Source organism: Saccopteryx leptura, chromosome X (genome assembly GCF_036850995.1).
Source record: "Saccopteryx leptura isolate mSacLep1 chromosome X, mSacLep1_pri_phased_curated, whole genome shotgun sequence".
NCBI classification, from domain to species: Eukaryota; Metazoa; Chordata; class Mammalia; order Chiroptera; family Emballonuridae; genus Saccopteryx; species Saccopteryx leptura.
The window spans coordinates 54,057,826-54,079,082 of record NC_089516.1 but is presented as its reverse complement, the minus strand read 5'-3'; the positions used below and the strand labels follow the sequence as shown (position 1 = coordinate 54,079,082).

Here is a 21,257-nt window from a genome sequence, read left to right as displayed (position 1 = left end):
ATTAATATTGTGGAATATTACACAACTGTGGAAAGGAGGAAAATCTTACTTTTTGTGATAGCATGGATGGACCTGAAGATTATTGTCTTTATTTTTGAAGTGAGAGGAGGGGGATAGAGAGACAGACTACCACACGTGCCTCAACTGGGATCCATCTAGCAACCCCCCTCTGGGGCTGATGCTCAAATCAACCAAGCTATCCTCAGTGCCTGGGAATGACGCTTGAACCAATCAAGCCATTGACTGTGAGAAGGGAAGAAAAAGAAAAGGAGAACAGAAGCATTTGGTCACTTATTTGTGCTCTGACCAGGGATCAAACCCAGAACATCCACATACTGGGCAAACATTCTATCTACTGAGCCAACTAGCCATGGCCAAGACCTGGAAATTATTATGCTAAGTGAAATAGCCAGTCATAAAGACAAACACCATGAAACCTCACTTATATGTGAAATCTAATGACAAAAATAAAGTGATAAACAAAATATGAACCTAAACATGAATACATGGAACAGATGGACAACTATCAGAGGGAAGAGGATTTGAGGGCTCAATAAAAGAAGGTGAAGATATATTGCCATTTACAAAAACATGGATGGACCTTGAGGACATTATACTGAGTGAAATAAGTAAATCAGAAAAAGCTAAGGACTGTATGACTTCATACATAGATGGAATATAAAATTGAGATTCATGGACACAGATAAAAGTGAAGTAGTTATGGGGAGTAGGGGTTGTGGATAAAGAGATTAGAGGGAAGGGAATAAAGAGGGAATAATATACGGTGACAGAAAGTGATCTGACTTTGGGTTATGAGTATACAATATAATCAGTAGTTCAAATGTTATAGAAATGTTTATCTGAAACCTATGTATTCTTATTTATCAATGTCACCCCATTAAGTTTAATTTTCTAAATAAATTTTTTAAAAAGGGAAAGAAAATATGATCATTAGAGAATAAATGAAAATAATTTTTTTAAAAAAAGAAATAATGTGGCTCTTGGAGATTGGCTCAGTGGATAGAGTGTCGGCTTGGCATGAGGAAATCTCGGGTTCAATCCCCAGTCAGGGCACACATGAGAAGTGTGTGGACACAGACAACAGTGTGGTGATTGCCAGAAGGAAAGGTGGGTAGGGTTAGTTGGATGTGGGCAACTGTACGATAATTGGGGATGGAGACTGCTTTGGGTGATGGGTGCATGATACAGTGTGCAGATGATATTTTATGCAGGTGTACATTTGAAACCTGTATGATATTGTGAACCAAAATTACCCTCAATCAATTCAATTAAAAAATTGAAAAGAACATATCAAAAGGACACAGCATGAATGGACTCCTACTAAGTAAACATAGGAAATTGTAAGTAACAATTTTAACAAAATTAATATTAATGATTTTAATTCATTGAATAAGAATCCATCTGTTCATGCTAATTGTTACCTAAAAATAAAATTAATTTAAAATATTTTTATTAAGATACAATGCCATATAATATATGTAGAGAAATAATTGATTTAGAAAATCACCATTTTGCAAATGAAATTTTTATTTATGCAATAATAATCAATAGTTGTTAAAACTGTTAGTGCAAGCTGAAAGAACAACATAATAATCTCAAAGCACTGCCCCAACAGTTCCTGAAATTAGCATTGCAAGGAGAGAGGCAGCCAAGATGGCAGAGTGCTGAAGGAGAAGCCAGTTTGTGCCGAGAGAAGGAGATGGGGAACAGAGGAGAATAAGGCTGGTGAGGTAGAAACTTTTGGTTCCGGGAAACTTGGATGAGTCAGTGGCTTTGGAAGCCCTGAATAGAAAGGGAAGTGTTCTCCCATTGTGTGTATTTCTCACCTGTCAGGTGTGAACTAGGATTAAAGGTAATGGCCCACAAGTTCTTGGCTCTGTTGTTTCATTACCATCTGTCCAAATCAAATGTGAACCTGCACAGGCCAGGAGGCTGTGATGGTGGCCATGGCTACTGTTTTTACATGTCCCTGTTTTAAAAAAAAAAAATCATGTCCTATGCATTAGGCTCTCTGACTCAAACCTGGAAAATCAAATGGGGAATAGGGACAATAAATGAAAGGAAATTGGACAGGGAAGAATGCAAGGATTTCTATCTCCCAAGAAACTATATTTTTAAGTGGGTCATTTGTGTTTATATACTCCCAGTTAACAAGTCATGATCTCTCTTGTTATAATTGTTTTAATTAGTGGAAATTGTTTTACTCATAATTGAAGCCCAAGTGAATATTTTGGCCTTCTAGCAGTTGAGATGAAATCTGGAGTCAGAAAGACCCTGTTTTCAATCCCTTCATATACTTCTCCACCTCTTCACCCAGTAACCAAGAAAGGTACTTAGTACCTGTCAGCCTATGAGTTGAGATCTGTAAGGATGACACTTACTTTATAGGATCATTGTGATGTGATCAGATGCTTAGCTTGGACTTCATGCTTAAAAAGTGCTTATTGTCATAATTGCTTCTACAGGACACCACTAATTATAACTGAAGACCAAGGTTCTGCTGCAAGCTTGCTGTCACCTTTTGCTACCTCTGGTTGCCTGTCCAAAATCTCCCTTCTCACGCAAAACTGTCATTCAGCTCTCCAAGTTTTCCTCCTTAATCATCATAATCTATAAAGCTAGGGTAGACTTTATGGCTAAATATTTGTTTAAAGTTATTCTCACTAAGCTATGAATAAGGCTTAACAGAACTGTAGACTGTTGCCTTTTTCAATGCCAATGTAATATGTAGTTGAGATTTTGGGGGAGTTTCCCTCCCTGTGTTAGGGAAAGCTCTGCTACCTTAAAAAATTAATAACATAGTACCTAAATGATGAACTATTTACCAGAAAAATTTTAATTCTTCCAAAATTTCTGTATGGAAGTGTTCTTTACAGAGGCAAAAGTTAACCAAATAGATAGTTGTTAAAAAGACTCATAAATACTATACTATTTTTTAAGTTTCACTACAGTGGCTCTTTAATTCTAAGGAAAAATGTGAGTTCCACAAGTACAGGAATCTTGTCTCTTTTCTTCATGGATCTTCCTAGAATAGTGCCTACTACATAATTGAAGCTTGATAAACATTTGTTGAAAGATCTGAGAAAATATACCATTAAACTCCTGCTCTTCTTTGGAAACAAGCAAAAGTAAATAAAACAAAAGTAGCCACATTTTGGTTTATTTAAAAATCACACAAAAATTATATGTCCCTGAGGAGCCACTGAGCCATTTCACCCGCAGGTGTTGTAAAGTACCAAAGGCTACAGAATTAATATTAATATTTTAGGAGGCTTGGAGAACATTTTATTAATTTGGGTTAAGATGTGCAGAGAAATGGTGAGAAATAGTCTCTGTACTGTGTGATTGGCATAACCAGGATGGCCCTTGGCATTGTATTGTAAATGCAAGGGGAGGAAAACATGGATTCCCAGACATTCCACCACACCTGTGGGGAAAGGGGTGAATGGCTAGCCAGGTGCAGGAAGAGAAAAGCCAAAATAAACCTTTTCTTATAGCAGTGAGCCATTTGCAGGCATTTGTCCCCACGGAAACTACCTGTCTTATGTAAATTCATGTGGTTAATACGTCTGACTCTGGACAGAGAGATGGCTGATGAACACTAGAAAATATAGGAAGGCCTTTTAATATGTAAAGAGATATCTTTCTACCATTGTGTTGACTTGTAAATTTTGTTTTCTCCAAAATGATGTATGGTTTGCAAATTGAACGTGGTCTTATCATGTTAAAGGACATATGACTATAACCAATAGCGGTAAGGGGCTCCTAATTGCAATTTTTGCTTCTGTACTTCCCACTTACAAAACTATAAAAACTAAGTAGAACAAAGGGCCAGCGTGCTCTCCGTCAGATTTCTGTCAGAGTTCCCGCCACTTGGCCAAGCTAGACAATAAAGCTTTAATGTGTAAACGATGAACCTTGTTCCTGTCTTCCATATTTCGGGTCCCTCCGAATTTGGATTAACATCCCAAGCATTGTGTTTATGAGAGGAACCTCTGACAATTAGTTTGACTTTGGACTGTGTAACCTACCCAATTAAGTGTAAGTCACTTAATTTCTCTGTGCCTCAGTTTTCCTCTTCTTAAAATGGGTATACTATTACCTTGTAGTATAGTTGTTATGACCAAAAAACGGCACTGAATAAGTGTATGACTTAAAATTTCCTGGCATAAAATAAGTACCCAATAAATGCCAGATGTTATTATTAAAACCTGAAATTTTACTGAGAAAAACATTGAGGCCAAAAAAATAAAGCACTGCCCCCACAAATTAATTATTAATTATATATTGAAAACATGGTAATTTTAGAGTGAAACAACCTGATGAACACAGGAGCTCATATTACTACAATGGGGCAAACAGATATGTCTCTTTTTGAGTAATGCACTGAGAAAAACACAATTAACTCTTGTTTTTTCTTCCTAAAATGAGTAAGGAATATGTAATCAATGTTATTAAAGACAAAGAAAGACTGAATAATAATACCAGATTATACACTAAAAAGATGTGAAAATAAATACAGGACATAATCCTGGATTGAGTTATATATCAAGAAAAACTGCTAAAAGGAACACTTTGGAGATGACTGACAAAAATTGAATATGGAGTATAGATTAGAAAATAGTTTCTATCAGGTTACATTTTCTGAATTTACAATTGCATTGTAATTTTATAAAATAATTTTTGTTTTAAGAAAATACACACTGAAGTGTTTAGGGACAATATTGTATGATATCTGGAAATAATTCTCAAGAGGTTCAGAAAAAAATGTTGAACACACATATATTTGCATACTTGCCCTTTATATACAGCCATGATTTATAAAGCCTTTACTTCATCATGATTGTATTGCTGATCATACTAATCTGATGGCCAACTAAAATCCAACCTAGCCAACAGATTGCTACTCTTTAGAATGTCAGGCTGATTTGTGTTCAGGGTTTTAAGAACAAAGGTCTGCTTCCCAGCTGTTCCTGAGCCACGTCTGTCATTCAGAGAGAGATTGGTATTTCCTTACCAGAAATGGGCATGGCAACTGTGGCCATGCCCATTCATACTCCAAATGAATTTACTTAAGTAAAATTCAGAAACTTTCAAACCAGACCAGAGATTGACTGTTGGAATAAAGGATTAGAAATAATGTTCAATGCTCAGAATGAAGAAACAGCTTATATTAACTTCATTCATTAATAGACTACTAAAGGCAATTTAAGAATATTTTTATATGACAATAGCCAAGCAGAACATCTTAAAATAATAACTGACCTCCAAGCCCAGGTCGCAGTCGGTTATCATAGCCATCCAGAAGACGATCCAAGATTCTGGTAAAGATAGTGATGTTATCGGTGCTGTCATCAGGAATATCTGGTGCATGCTTAGGAGACAGTCTGGAGCAGTAGAAGAAAAAGAAATAAAAATAATAGCTTTTAATAGGAAACAATTACAAATCTAAACACTTTAATTCAAGAAGATTTCAATCAATAAGCTGAGCCAATTAAATAGCCTTGTATCTTAACCAAACCAGGAAGCACTTTCTGTTTGTCACAATGATTACCTTTGTAGGCAGCAAACAGTGGTCACTATAATTGATCTCTTACTCCAGCATTGTCATGAGCTTTACCAATCAAATGCTCCAGTCCCAGCCCGGCAATGGAGAAACAGAAGCAGAAACCCTTAACAGAAAATCCCCAGAAGCAGTACCTGGTCTAAAGTCTATTCAGCAAATTTTTTTGCATGAATGAAAGGGCCTCACAATAAAAAAAGAAAAACTAAGTGGTCAGAGGAAAAGTGGAAGAGAAGATGGGATCAGAGAAGGGAAAGAGATTAGTGAAATTATATATACATAACACAGCATCATAGACAACAGGACAGCAAATTCTGGAGGGAAGGGGAGAAGGCATTGGGGGGAGGAGACAAAGGGGGACTGAGGGGAACACGGGGGTGGGGGGATATATCTGGTGGGACACTTGAATCTATGTAAACACAATAAATTAAAATCATAAATTAAAAAAAAAAACAAGAAAAACTTTGTTACTAAGAACTTAGTGTTCCTCTAGACTAGAGAAACAGGTTCACAGAACTACAGAGCCAGGCAAACCTTTGAATTGCATGTAGTCTATCTACTTCCCACCCTAGAGAGAAAAGGCAACAAAGCAACAATAATCCATTTATTTTTAAAGCTACCAGGACTATTAGGAGATTTCCTGAACTCTCATTTTATACATAAGAAAATAAGCTCATAAAGGACATGAAATTTGCCCATAGTCATATTGCTAGTGACAGGCAGAGATAGGACTATAACCTAAGTTTTCTGGTTTTCCAGTGACACATAGCTACCTCCTACTTTCCTTCTTTGGATGTCTTCTGTAAGCCTTTCAAAGCACTAGGCACTTTACTAACCACCTAATCAGTCACAGGCTATGACTGATACCTTCCATTCTGAGGAGTAGTTTAGTATAGTTTGACAGGACTAGAAATAAAGGAAAGCCCTGGGTCATTTAGGGAAAAGAGAAATATTGTGAAAGAAATGGCTGTTGCCAAGGATCAAGAAGCATGTTGTGAAATTAATAAATTAGAAGTCTAAAATTATGAGTCTTAGTGCCAGATGTATTTGTGATTTCTGGTAGACCATTAAGTAAGTTACAGTATTGTATCTCCTTAACTCTGTTGTCCCCAATCTTACTTTGGCCCCAGAAGGTAGCAATTAATAGATATATTATAACTATTCATATCAACCAGTTAATCAGGGTTATAAAAGATATAGGATAAGAGCTAAGAAGTAGTCTTAAAAGACAGTCAATATCTATTCCCACCAACATTTATCCCTAGCAGTGAGAAAGGTTCTTGGTCCAGAAAAGACCCTGAAAAAGATCTATAGAATAGTAGAAACATCTGAATTGAATAATTCTCACTCTAAACTGCCACTATCTAGCTAATAATCTTGGAAAAGTCACTTTAACCGCAAATTTCCTTTATTTCATAACCCCAATTAAATTCACTTGATCATTCAATGCATCTTTATTAAATAGCAACCATATGTCTATTGCTGTTCTACATGTTGTGATAGAGCAAGAAAAGAAAGGTAAAACAAGGTAAGCAATCTTTCCCTGCTTACAAGATTTCTGTGATTATTAGATGATAAAATAGATAGATACACATGGAAGGAAAACAGGAACTAGGCCTAAAGAGTATGGAGATATGCATTTGAATTGTTAGTTTTGTGACCTTAAGCAAGTCATATAGGACCTCTAGTAAGAGTTTTCTCATCTTTAAAATTAAAATAACTTCACAAGTATGTTGTGTTGTTATTATTAAATATATTAAAATTCCCAAGCTTAATGCTTAATATCTAAAAGCATTCAAAAATTGTTTTCTTTTTTAAAATAGTAGTTTATGTACTTGAGTGCAGTATTCAAATGTAAATAGTAACAATATATTGGCACCTCCATCAGCCAAAAGCCATAAATCTTTGGTCAGAGAGGCATTGAAATCCAGTGAAAACTAGAAGTGATTGGATGGTTTAGTGGACAGAGTCCTGGAAGTGGAGAAGGGGACAGAAAAAAGGGAACTGTAGTGCAGAGCTAACTGACATTAATATGTTGAAGAGATAAATACAGACACCCTTTCAGGTGACAGACCATACTTGGCTTAATACACCAATATTCTGAATCCACATTACATGAGCTGTGGGGAGACAGACTTGAAGCTCAGCTGATTTTGTGCAAAACTCTTTGTCATTATCTCTTAACTCTCACTGTGAGGAATCTTAACCCTAGTTAGCCTAATTTGATTTCCTGGAAATAGGACTATGAATTGAATAAAATGTCATTTCTTGGATTACTGAAAAAAGGTAAAAAGAATTTTCACAGGATCGTAGCTGATCTATAAAGGGCTTCAGAGATTCTGTACACCAAGAAGATTTATAGATGGGAATTCTAAAGCCCCTGAATATAACTTTTTAACCAATCTGAGTGTTAATGGGAAAGTTAAAATTTAGATCCAGAATTCATGAATAAAAGGCCAATATACTGTGCCGCCATTTTTACTGAAAATGCATTTCCATCCCTTGCTTACTCTGCATTGATACATTAGCAACATTCTTCACTAATAACATAAATTTTAAGTAAATAACCAATACTAAATATCATTCAAAACCAAAATTTAATAGATTTCTCTATGATTTTGCACTTGATCACTGAAAAAAATCTGTTGTGCACTAAATCAGTGATCCCCAACCTTTTTTGGGCCATGGACCGGTTTAATGTCAGAAAATACTTTCATGGACCAGCCTTTAGGGTGGGACGGATAAATGCACAAAATAAAATTATGTAACCAGCGTAAAAACTGTGGTATTTTTAAATATAATTGTCAAACTTACAAGACAAGCATTAAGAGTGAGTCTTAGACGGATGTAACAGAGGGAATCTGGTCATTTCTTAAAAATAAAACATCATTCAGACTTAAATAAAAATAAAACGGAAATAATGTAAGTTATTTACTCTTTCTCTGTGGACCAGTACTGGTCCATGGCCCAGGGGTTGGGGACCACTGCACTAAATTATTTCTTGGATAGCTGAATGATGGTTAAATCTATAACCCAAATCAGAACTTTCTTTTCTTCAATAACTGAACCACAACAAGCTGGATTCTGTAGCTTGTGCCAATCCAAAGTAGTTCAGGGGAATAATAAATAAAAATGATATGGTAGGATTATGAAGTACCTTAGAGGTCATATAATTATTTCCCTTAACTTTACAGATGGTACATTACACACCAATGAGAGAAAGGAATTGTTCAAAGCCACATGCTTATTAAGTTGATGAGAGTGATACAATCCCCATTCCTGTTTTGCTTCATATTTCATTATTGGTTTGATTAAATATTATATTAATAATCTATTATTAAAACATAAAAATTGTGTTACTAATACATTATCCGCAGGTTAAGAAGATTTTGTCAACTTTCTAGTCCTAACATGGCATAGTGGTGACCCCATAGGACTAGGGTCAAATGAACAGAGTTTTAGTATTGGCTCAGCCACTAATTGAATTTGTGACCATTTGCTTACATGTAAAATGGGGGAAAATAATTCCCTATCTTAGAAAGCTTTTAGAAGAAATAAACAATATATAAAGTAATAAACATAAAATTGCTTTGCAAATGGTAAAGTACAATATAGATTGAAGTTTGTTTACTCCTTTTTCCCCAAACTCCTGAAAATATAATGAGATATAACTTTTTTGTGTGATTTGCAATTGCTGATGGAGTTCATACAGCAAAACAAAGAGAGGGGAGAGATTTCATTAAAAAGCATGGCGGCCCTGGCTGGTTGGCTCAGCGGTAGAGCATCGGCCTGGCGTGCAGGGGACCCGGGTTCGATTCCCGGCCAGGGCACATAGGAGAAGTGCCCATTTGCTTCTCCACCCCCGCCCCTCCTTCCTCTCTGTCTCTCTCTTCCCCTCCTGCAGCCAAGGCTCCATTGGAACAAAGATGGCCCGGGCGCTGGGGATGGCTTCTTAGCCTCTGCCCCAAGCGCTAGAGTGGCTCTGGTCATGGCAGAGCGAAGCCCCGGAGGGGCAGAGCATCGCCCCCTGGTGGGCAGAGCATTGCCCCTGGTGGGCGTGCCGGGTGGATCCCGGTCAGGCGCATGCGGGAGTCTGTCTGACTGTCTCTCTCCGTTTCCAGCTTCAGAAAAATACAAAAAAAAAAAAAAGCATGGCATTTTATCTAATATTACGTATTTTGTGAGGGAGAACAGAATTTTAAAAATAAAGAAAATTCAAAATTCCTGGAAAGAAGGTTTTCTCAGCAAGATAGAGGGCTACAAGGTCTCTAAGCTAATCTCACCAAATAAATAAATAAATAAATAAATAAATAAATAAATAAATAAACTAAAAACTGAAGGGAACAGCTCTAGATGACAAAGAAGAAAGCAGCAAAAATCCAAGGAACTCAAAAATCAAGCGTGACCATAAAGTATAGGAAGCATGTTACCTGTGTCATCACACTCCCCAGTTAGGAGCTACACTTTACCTAGAGGAATTCCCTCTGAGGTACTTCAGCGTATGGGGGGAAGGTAAGAAGGAGAAACCCTGCAAGCCTCGCCATCACGGACCTCTGCAGCTTTTATCACAATTTTCATTGATGCTGATCCCAGTTGATGGTATAGCACAGAGTGATTCCCTCTTCATTCACTCCTTAGGCTGGCATTGTTGCTAAGGTGACACTTGCCCTCAGGTTCCTCACATTCTGATGTGTCCCATTCTCAAGGACATGTCACCATAGCACATCACCATATACCATAATGGAGTTGGAGTTGCCACTGTTCTTAGCCCAACTCTGGCCCCCACTATTACCAGAGAAACCTCTGTTTCCCTGACCCCACCTCCTGGGTAACAAGTCATGCTTTGGCTACCATTACCCAGGCCTTGCTATTGCCACCCTGAGTCCAACACACCAGGATGACTTTGATTAGCCATTGCTAGGGTGCTACTGTTGCTTTGCACCTGACTCCCCCCCCCCCAATTCCAGGTCAAGACTCTGAACTGTCATTAATGACATTGGTCTTCTACCATGAGCCCCACTCTCTGAATTTCAAGTCATGCTTTGACTGGATTTTTCCCAGTGTTCTGCTGCTGGGCCCTGACTACCAAGTTGCAGGTCCCAGTTCTAGGTCTTCATTGCAAAGAGTTCTTTTGCAGTTTGGGGCCCCATCCAACCTCCATCCAAAATAGAGACTCTGAACTGTCATTGCTGAGATGGGCTTTCATTGACATGAACCCTGTGTCCTGGGTTCCATGTTGTAATATTGACCAATCATTGCTAGGGCTACTACTACTACCCTGAGCTGCACCCCCCATGACGGGCTGTGGTTTTGACACATCTTTACTGGGGCCAGGCTGCCTCTACTCTCAGCTCCACTCACATCAGAGATTGAACTATCATTTCCAGGGATGCTACATCTGCCCTAAGCATCACTCTCCCAAGTTTCAGGTTGTAATTTTAACCAATCACTGCTGGGATCAGGCTACCACTACCATGAGCTCCATCCTCCAAGTCCCAGGCCATGACTCTGTTATTTCTAGGGTTCTGCTGCCATTGATTTGTGTGTAGCTTTGAACACAACACCATCATAATTGTGCTGCTGTTATCCTATGACTGACCCCTGAGGCCAGAGTTAAAAATTTGACCCAACATCCTCAGACTGTGCTACTACAGTACCCTGTCCACAGGGCCCAAACCATAATACATGTTGTTATCCCAGGGCCTATGCAACTGTTTCATGCCCTCTACCAGTCGGAGCCAAAGTGTTGAGCCCTTGAGACACAGGCACTGTTTTTATGGAATAGCGACAAATGCTCAAACACTAGACACCAGTACCAAAACCATAGCAAGTGCATCTGTGCTCAAGGACTCAGGTGCTGTGATAGTTCCAGGTATGTCTAATTTTAGAACACAGGTTCCAATAGTTCCCTGAGGGCTCTGAATATCAGCATGCCATACAAAGCACTGAAAATGATTTTCTCATCTAGAACTTTCACCCATGGGCAAAAGCAAAAAGATATGTTTGGCAGGGGGAGGGTATACACTAAATCTCCAGCAGTCTTAGCCTCTGGAGATCCTCATAGGTCTTCCTGCCACTAGCACCTACAGGTTCTCTGCAGTTTTGACCACAGAATATCCCATAGTCTGGCTAATGGCAATCTCAGCCAATGAAGTGGCATAAAGGCTGCACCACAGTCCCTTTCTAAGAGTCAAAGTGCTACATTTCACCTAGCCAATGTCCTTAGAGCCAACTCTACATAAAAGCTGTTCACTACTGAGGCCAGTCCAAAAAGACAGGAAGAAGTTATGATACCCTCAAATGTGCAGACCAATAAAAACCCATTACAGACATAAGAAGGCAAGAAAATGGGAAACCACCAAAGACACAAATTAATATACCAGTAAATGACCACAAAGAAATTAAATCGGTGAGTTATTTGAAAAAGAATTTGAAATGATGATTTCAAGCAAGCTCAGCAAGATTAAAGAAAACACAGTTAGACAAACTAATGAACTGGAAAAAATACATGAACAAAAATGAGCAATTCAACAAAGAAATAACAAAAAGAATCAAACAAAAATTTGAGAGATGAGAAATGCAAAAAATTAAATAAAAATAAAATAAATAGCTTTAAGAGTAGTCTCAATAAGGCAGAAGAAATAATCTGTGAGTTTAATAACAGATCTCTTGATATTATCCAGTCAGAAAATAAATAAATGAGAATGAAAAATAGTAAAGAAAGCCTATATAAACTGTGAGACATAATAAAAAAAAACAAACAATATCTGCATCATGGGAGAAGAGAGGGAGAAAGGGAAAGAAATCGTATTTTAATAAATAATGGCTATAAACTTTCTGATATGGGGAGATATATGGATATCTCAGTACAGAAAGACCAAGAGCCCTACTTTTAATCCAAAAATATCTTCACTGAAACACATTATAATCAAGCTTTCAAAAATCAAGGATGAATAGAGAATCTTGAAAGCAGCAAGAGAAAAATGTATCATCACAAACAAGATAATCCCAAGAAGACTATAAGCAGATTTCTCACTAGAAACCTGCTGGCCAGGAGAAACAAGATGACACATTCAAAGTGCTCAAAAAAAAAAAAAAAAAAAACAACAACCCCCCCAAAAATTGAGAGAATTCTTAACCACTACAAGACATGCCAAAGGCAGTTCTTCAAGGTAAAGTATAAAGATGCTAATTAATAACATGAAATTATGTGACAATACAAAATTTGCTGGTAAAAGTGAATACACATTCCAATTCAAAATACTCTCAAACACAATAATGGAGTATAAATTACTTTGAAATCTAGCATGTAAAGAGACAAAAGTGTTGAAAATACCCATAACTACAGTATAATGTTAATAGATAAACAATATAAAAATATAAAAAGTAGGACATCAACAAAATGCGTAGGGGCAAATAAATGGCTAAAGTTTTCCTCTGAAATTTAAGTTTAGATGTTATCAGCTTATAATAATAATATACATTATGAAAACCATATGGTGCCTGACCTGTGATGGCACAGTGGACAAAATGTCAACCTGGAATGCTGAGGTTGCTGGTTCAAAACCCTGGGCTTCCCTGCTCAAAGACATATAGGAGTTGTTGCTTCCTGCTCCTCCCTCTTCTCTCTCTCTCAATCTCTCTAAAATAAATAAAAAATGTCTTCAAAACTTTAAAAAGGGAAGCCACATGGCAAACACAGAGCAAAAACTCATAATAAAAACAAATTATCAGCTGGCATGTGAAAGTCCTGGGTTCAATTCCCGGCCAGGGCACACAAGAAAAGTCCTCATCTGTTTCTCCACCCTTCCCCCTCTTCTTTCTCTCTATCTCTCTTTCCTCTTCTTGTAGCCAAGGTTCCACTGGAGAAAAGTTGGACCAGCACTGAGGATGGCTCCATGGCCTCCACCTCAGGTGCTAGAATGGCTCTGGTTGCAGCACAGCAACACCCCAGATGGGCTGAGCATAGCCCCTTGGTGGGCATGCTGGGTGGATCCTGGTCGGGTGCATATGGGAGTCTGTCTGCCTTTCTGCTTCTAACTTTGGAAAAATACAAAAAAAAAAAAAAGAAAAGAAAAAAATTATAAAAAGAATCACAGTGGCCAAGACATGGAAACAACCAAAAAGCCCTTCAATAGAAGACTGGATAAAGAAGATGTGGCACATATACACTATGGAATACTACTCAGCCATAAAAAATGATGACATCGGATCATTTACAACAAAATGGTGGGATCTTAATAACATTATACATAGTGAAATAAGTAAATCAGAAAAAAACAAGAACTACATGATTCCATACATTGGTGGGACATAAAAATGAGACTAAGAGACATGGACAAGAGTGTGGTGATTACCGAGGGGGAGGGGGAGGGGGGGCGTGGGAGGGAAGGAGGAAGAGGGGAAGGGGGAAGGGGAGGGGCACAAAGAAAACCAGATAGAGGGTGACGGAGGACAATCTGACTTTTGGTGATGGGTATACAACATAACTGAATGACAAGATAACCTGGACATGTTTTCTTTGAATATATGTACCCTGATTTATTGATATCACCCCATTAACATTAATAAAAATTTATTTATAAAAAAAGAATCTTTTGCAGAGAAAGATTATAAGAGAGAAAGAAACTAAGAAACTGCTCAAAACTTCAGAAAGCAATTAACAAAATGGCAATAGTAAGTCCTTATCTGTCAGTAATTATTTAAATTTAAATGGTTTAAGTTCTCCAACTAAATGACACAAAAAGGTTAAATGAATTTTTTTAAAAAAAGAAAACTCATCTATATGCTGCCTAAAAAAGGCTTGATTAAGTATTAAGGACACCCATAAACTGAAAATGAAGGAATATAGAAAATATATTTCAATCAAATGGAAGCCAAAAAAGATCAGAGGTAGCTATACTTTTATTAGACAAAGACTTTAAGTCAAAAAGAAACAAGAGATAAAAGGTAATTATATAATGATAAAAAGGTCAATTATCAGGAGGATGTAGCAATTGTAAATGTGTATATAGGAGAAGACAAGATGGCGATGGAGTAGGCAGACGTAACAACTTCCACCTCCCAGAACCAAAGTGAATTACAAACTAATTTTAAGAACCATCATCTGGAAAAACCAACTTTGGACTAAACTAAGAGGACTCTTCAACCAAGGAACACTGAAGAAGCCTCACTGAGACTGGTAGGAAAAGCAGAAATGTGAGAGGGCTGCCCAGCTCCTCAGAGCAAAAAGCAGCTGACAGAGACTCGTGTGATGGGAAATAAGTGTAGCAGAGAGGGGAGGGTCCTGAGTCCCAGGAACAAAGCCCCAGCATGCAGCCCCCAGAGCCTAGAAGAGGCATACGGCCAGTATTTAGCTGGAAACAGGACAGGATATTGTTTGTGAGAAAGAGACTGATTTCTCAGACTCAAGATTCTTCTTAAAGGGACCATGCAGAAAACCTCTCTCACAACCACTCACCCGGGGCTCCAGGGGACGAGGAGAGAGGAGAGGACCAGAGTAGCAGGAAAATAGTGTAATCTAGGAGGCACAGGGAGAAACATTTTCAAAGACAGCCACCCTAAACCCTGGGACAAGTCACTTCCCAAATCTGAAATGAATATTTCCCCTGGAAACAGCAATACCAGCAAAGGGAAGCAGGACACCAGCCAAACAAGCTCTCCCATGGCACTCAGAGCAGATTCACATAGAAGGAGGGAGCTTTCAGGACTACAGTAGTGAGTCTTAGGGTCTGAGCTGCAGTGCCCCCACCCACGTGGCTGAGGGATTGCCCCAAAGAGGTGGCAGCAGAACACGGATGCACAGTTCTGTCGACAAGGGCAGAAGCCAGCTGGCCACAACTGAGGCCCAGGTGTGAACTCAGTCTTGCCAGGCTGGGGAGAAGGGGACGAGCAAAAGTTGTCAAGCCCAGTTGCAGGCCTCCTGTAATCCAGCCTGGGGGGGAAGGGCAGGAGCCCCAGAAGGGGTGAAGACCTGTCCTTAAGCAAGAGTGCAGAAGCACAGCCTTGCCCCGCCCACGGAATCAAGGTTTGTGACCTGACTTGAGAGCCAACTCCTCCTTCAGGGGTGGAGCCAAAGTCCAGAACAAGTGGAGTCCCGCTACTGAGTGTGGGCACGCAGTCCCACACGGCCTGTGGAACCAAGGCTTAGGGATAGATCATATGTTTAGTCACAAAACTAACCTTAAACAATTAAAGAAGTTTAAAATTATACCAAGAATACTCTAACAACGAGGCTCTGAAATTAGAATTCAACTGCAAAAAGGGAGTAAGAAGAATCACAAAAATGCAGAAATTAAACAACATACTTTTTAAAAATGGGTCAAAGAAGAAATAAAAGCAGAAATGAAAAGATATAAACAAATAAAAATGACAACACAACATAGTAAACCTTATGGATGCAGCAAAAGCAGTAATACGAGTAAAGTTTATGTTTTTACAGGCTTTTATCAGGAAACAATAGAAATCCCAACCTAACAACCCACCTTAAGGAACTAGAAAAAAAAAAAAAGAATATAGGCAATTCAAAGATAGTGGACGAAAAGAAATAGTAAAAATTAGTGCAGAACTAAATGAAGTGGAGAGTAAAGAAAAAACTATAAAAAAATAATACAACAAAAAGCTGGTTCTCTGAAAAGATCAATAAAATTGACAAACCACTGGCTCCACTCACTAAAGAAAAAGGAGTAAGGACTCATATAAACAAAGTCCAAAATGAAAGAGTAGTAATTACAACACACATCATAGATATACAAAGGACCATAGTAGAATATTATGAAAGTTTATAAGCCACCAAATTTAACAACTTATAGAAAATGAATAAATTTCTAGAACTATACAATCTTTCTAGACCAAGTCATAAAGAAGTAAAAAAAAAAAAAAAAAAAAAAAACAAACTAAATAGACGTATAAGCAGGGAGGAAACAGAAACAACTATCAAAAACCTCCCCCAAAACAAAAATTCAGAACCAGAAGCCTAGACTATTGAATTCCACTAAACATTCAAAGATTTAGTATCTAACCTTCTCAAAGTCTTTCAAAAAATATAAGAGGAAGATGACGTCAGAGTAATGGCGGGGTAGGAAGCGATACCGGAAAATCTCCCCCAAAACTCAACAAGATCTTCAACCAGAAACAGAAAAACCTATACTTGGAGCTTCCAGATGCTTCGCAATACACCCAAAGGTATGATTGAGTGAAAAATTGGCTAAATATATAACCAAACCCCGAAGGAAATAGGGAGTAAGAAATGCTCCGCCTTCCTCACTAACCTAAACAGGGCGGCTTTCTCTGGTAACTGTGAATATAGAAACTGAGGCGGGCAAAGGGGGTGAATACATCCAGGCCGTGAAACAAACGGCCGAACCAGGCTGTGGCACGGAGATCCAAGCCGAGGAAAATCTGATCCTGTGGCAACCCGGGCAATACAAGCTAACACTCGCGCCAAACCCAAACAAAGAAAGACAAGCGGCGCGGCCATTTTACCCGGTCTCCTGGCTGGTGCGCAGTTAGTGGGCGAGAGATTTCTTCCTAGGCCCCGGGAGTCAGTGCCTGTGTTGCCTCACGGAGAGGCAGGGTCAGAGGCCTTTCTGTGGGCCGAGGGCAGAGTCTCTGGGCAGCCCCAGCGCCCTGGGAAAGCCACGCACGAGAGGGAGTGAGAACTAATTCCAACGGTGGAGATTTTCCGTGCCAGAGGGTGTTTCATATCCTGGTTTGCGCGCGCAGATAAGGAGTGAGCGATTCCTCCGAGTGCCCCGGCAGTGCGCGCTCGTGTTATCGCATAGAGGAGCAGAGTCAGGGGCCTTTGTGTGGGCCGAAAGTGGAATCTCGGGCCGCCCCAGCGCCTTGCAAAAGCCGCGCACGGGGACGGAGCGAGACTCAATTCCAACGCTGCAACTTTTCCCTGCGGTTGGGGGTTTCACTCAGAGCGTGAGACTGCTGGCCGGATATCCTGGTCTGCGCGCGCAGCCAGTGAGTGAGAGTTTCCTCCAAGCGCCCCGGAAGTGGGCACCCGCTTGTGTTACCGGACAGAGTGGCAGAGCCAGAGGTCTTTGAATGGCCGGAAAGCCCGCCTGATTATGCTAGCAGCTCTGACTGACTGAGCCTTACCCAGAGCCCTGTGCTGAGTGGAAATAGAGTGGGGAGTTGCCAGCTCTTTGAGCCTCTTACTATCCAGGCAGAGGCAGCAGCAACCCCATAGCTGGATTATCAGGCTACTAATTGAGGAAGGAAAGACTAGGAGAAAGGCTCTAGGAACACGGACTCTCTCACTGTCGGAGCCTATAAATGCTAATAGCCTAGACTGCCAACGAGACTAAAGCACAATACATGACATTGCCATAGAGACTTATCAACTGCAAACCTCCACCTGAGCGTGGCAAAGGGGCAAAACCCGGGGTACAGAGTCACCGACCAGGAAGAGGGAGAGAAAAGAAAAAGCAAGAAGATAACCTCTCAAAATCAAGAATAATCTGCAGACTTTATAACCTATCCCATTTTATTATATTTGTTCGTTTGTTTCTCTTATCTTCATTCTTGATACTTTTTTTTTCCTCCTCCAATTTGGCCGATTAACTCTCTACCGGTCTTACTCTCTCCTCTCCTTGAACTACACTACCCATAAGTGTTACATCTCCCATTATCTTTTCTCTTCTCTTCCTTTCTCTCTATGAGGGTTGCACTCCAAAACCCTTAACTCTCTCTCTCTCTCCCCTTTCTTTTTTCTTCTTTTAGTGGTTCCCTCTTTTTTTTCTCTCTCTCTCTCTTTCTTTTCTCCCTCTATATTAGTTTCTTCCTTTCTCCTTTACATCTCCTCTCACTCAAACCTCAATAACAAACAAATTATCTTATCTGGGACTCAAACTTATGTTTGTGGCATTCTGGGGGGTTTTTACTTCACCTTTTTAACTCACTAGCAGTGCTCCCATCCCTGGCTCTCCATATTATCTAGTTCTTGTTCCACTAAATACAATAGTAATTTTTTAATTTTTCCCCCCATTTTTCCGTTTTCCTCTTAATCCTCTCATCATAACTCTTAGACAACCAACACCTAAAAGCAAATCATTTTATTCTTGACCCAAATTTTTTCCTTATTTGCTTTTTGTGGGTCCATACGCTCTTTTTTTTTTTTTTTCTTCTTTTTTCTTTTTTTTTTTTTTGTTTTGTTTTGTTTTGTTTGCCCCTTTATTACTTTACCCCAATTCAGGCCCTCCATCACAGGCATTGTTTGTTATAATTCACAGTCCACCACAAGATTTTAACAAGAAAGAGGGGAGAGGAGAGGAGAGGAAAAAAGGAGGGGGGGAATAATTTCCTTTTTTTTTTTTTTTTTTTTTTTTAATTTTTATTTTATTTTATTTTTCTTTATTTCATTCTTAATTTTTTTAAAAAAAAACAACTTTTTTCGATTTTTTTTATTATTTTTTTTAAACTTTTTATTCTTTATTAAATCTCATTAATACTATCAACAAAACCACCCTCAGATGCCATTAAGGAAGAGAAAATCGAATATCATGGATACAAAAGAAAGAGAGGTAACACAGCTAGATGAGGAAAAATCTATGGAGAAAAAATTTAATATATTGGAAACCTTGGAGCTAAATGACAGAGAATTCAAGATAGAAATCCTAAAAATCCTCCGAGATATACAAGAAAACACAGAAAGGCAATTTAGGGAGCTCAGAAAACAACTCAATGAACACAAAGAATATATGTCCAAGGAAATTGAAACTATAAAAACAAATCAAACAGAGATGAAAAACTCAATTCACGAGCTGAAAAACGAAGTAACAAGCTTAGCTAATAGAACAGGTCAGATAGAAGAGAGGATTAGTGAAATAGAAGACAAGCAACTTGAGGCACAACAGAGAGAAGAAGAAAGAGACTCAAAAATTAAAAAAAATGAGATAGCCCTACAAGAATTATCTGACTCCATCAAAAAGAATAACATAAGAATAATAGGTATATCAGAGGGAGAAGAGAGAGAAAATGGAATGGAGAACATACTCAAACAAATAATAGATGAGAACTTCCCAAGCCTGTGGAAAGAACTAAAGCCTCAAGTTCAAGAAGCAAACAGAACTCCAAGTTTTCTTAACCCCAACAAACCTACTCCAAGGCATATCATAATGAAATTGACACAAACCAACAGCAAAGAAAAAATTCTCAAGGCAGCCAGGGAAAAGAAGAATACAACATATAAAGGAAGGCCCATTAGATTATCATCAGATTTCTCAGCAGAAACTCTACAAGCTAGAAGAGAATGGACCCCAATATTTAAAGTCCTGAAAGAGAGGAACTTTCAGCCACGAATACTATACCCATCAAAGCTATCCTTCAAATATGAAGGAGAAATAAAAACATTCACAGATACAGAAAAGATGAGGGAATTTATCATCAGAAAACCCCCACTCCAGGAATTACTAAAGGGGGTTCTCCAATCAGATACAAAGAACAAAAAAAAAACAGAGCCACAAGTAAAAGCTCCAAGAAGAACACAATAAAACCAAATTTAAACTGTGACAACAACAAAAAGAAAGAGGGGGAGAAGATGGAGATTAACAGTAGCAAAGGACGATGGAGTGCAAAAGTACTCACAAAATAGTTCGCTACAATGAACAGGGTAGGGACCCTTTTCATTATTCAAAGGTAACCACCATTGAAAAAACCACCACAGAAGCACATGAGATAAAAAAGATAGCAACAGTGGAAAGATGTATGGAATACAACCAAATAAAAACAAAAGATAGAAAAACAAAAGAGAAGGATCAAACAAGACACAAAACTAACAGAAAGCAAGATATAAAATGGCAATAGGGAACCCACAAGTATCAATAATTACACTAAATGTAAACGGATTAAACTCACCAATAAAAAGGCACAGAGTAGCAGAATGGATTAAAAAAGAAAATCCAACTGTATGCTGCCTACAGGAAACTCATCTAAGTAACAAGGATAAAAACAAATTCAAAGTGAAAGGCTGGAAAACAATACTCCAAGCAAATAACATCCAAAAAAAAGCAGGTGTAGCAATACTCATATCGGATAATGCTGACTACAAGGCAGGAAAAGTACTCAGAGACAAAAATGGCCATTTCATAATGGCTAAGGGGACACTGAATCAAGAAGACATAACAATTCTTAATATATATGCACCAAACCAAGGAGCACCAAAATATATAAGACAGCTACTTATTGATCTTAAAACAAAAACTGACAAAAACACAATCATACTTGGAGACCTCAATACACCGCTGACGGCTCTAGATCGGTCATCCAAACAGAGAATCAACAAAGACATAGTGGCCTTAAACAAAACACTAGAGCACCTGGATATGATAGACATCTACAGGACATTTCATCCCAAAGTGACTGAGTATACATTTTTCTCCAGTGTACATGGATCATTCTCAAGAATTGACCATATGTTGGGCCACAAAAACAACATCAGCAAATTCAGAAAAATTGAAGTTGTACCAAGCATATTTTCTGATCATAAAGCCTTGAAACTAGAATTCAACTGCAAAAAAGAGGAAAAAAATCCCACAAAAATGTGGAAACTAAACAACATACTTTTAAAAAATGAATGGGTCAAAGAAGAAATAAGTGCAGAGATCAAAAGATATATACAGACTAATGAAAATGACAATACGACATATCAGAATCTATGGGATGC

The 21,257-nt window shown here is 38.5% G+C and overlaps 1 protein-coding gene across 3 annotated transcripts in view; it reads right to left on the bottom strand.

Moving 5' to 3' along the window:
- The window catches only part of GABRA3 (gamma-aminobutyric acid type A receptor subunit alpha3), a 449,120-nt gene that overhangs the window by 265,865 nt on the left and 161,998 nt on the right, over window positions 1-21,257 (bottom strand). For all 3 annotated transcript variants that reach the window (XM_066357176.1, XM_066357178.1, XM_066357177.1), the window contains exon 3: window positions 5,287-5,408. In XM_066357176.1, coding sequence (XP_066213273.1) covers window positions 5,287-5,408 — 122 coding nt within the window. The remainder of the gene's footprint in view (window positions 1-5,286; window positions 5,409-21,257) is intronic.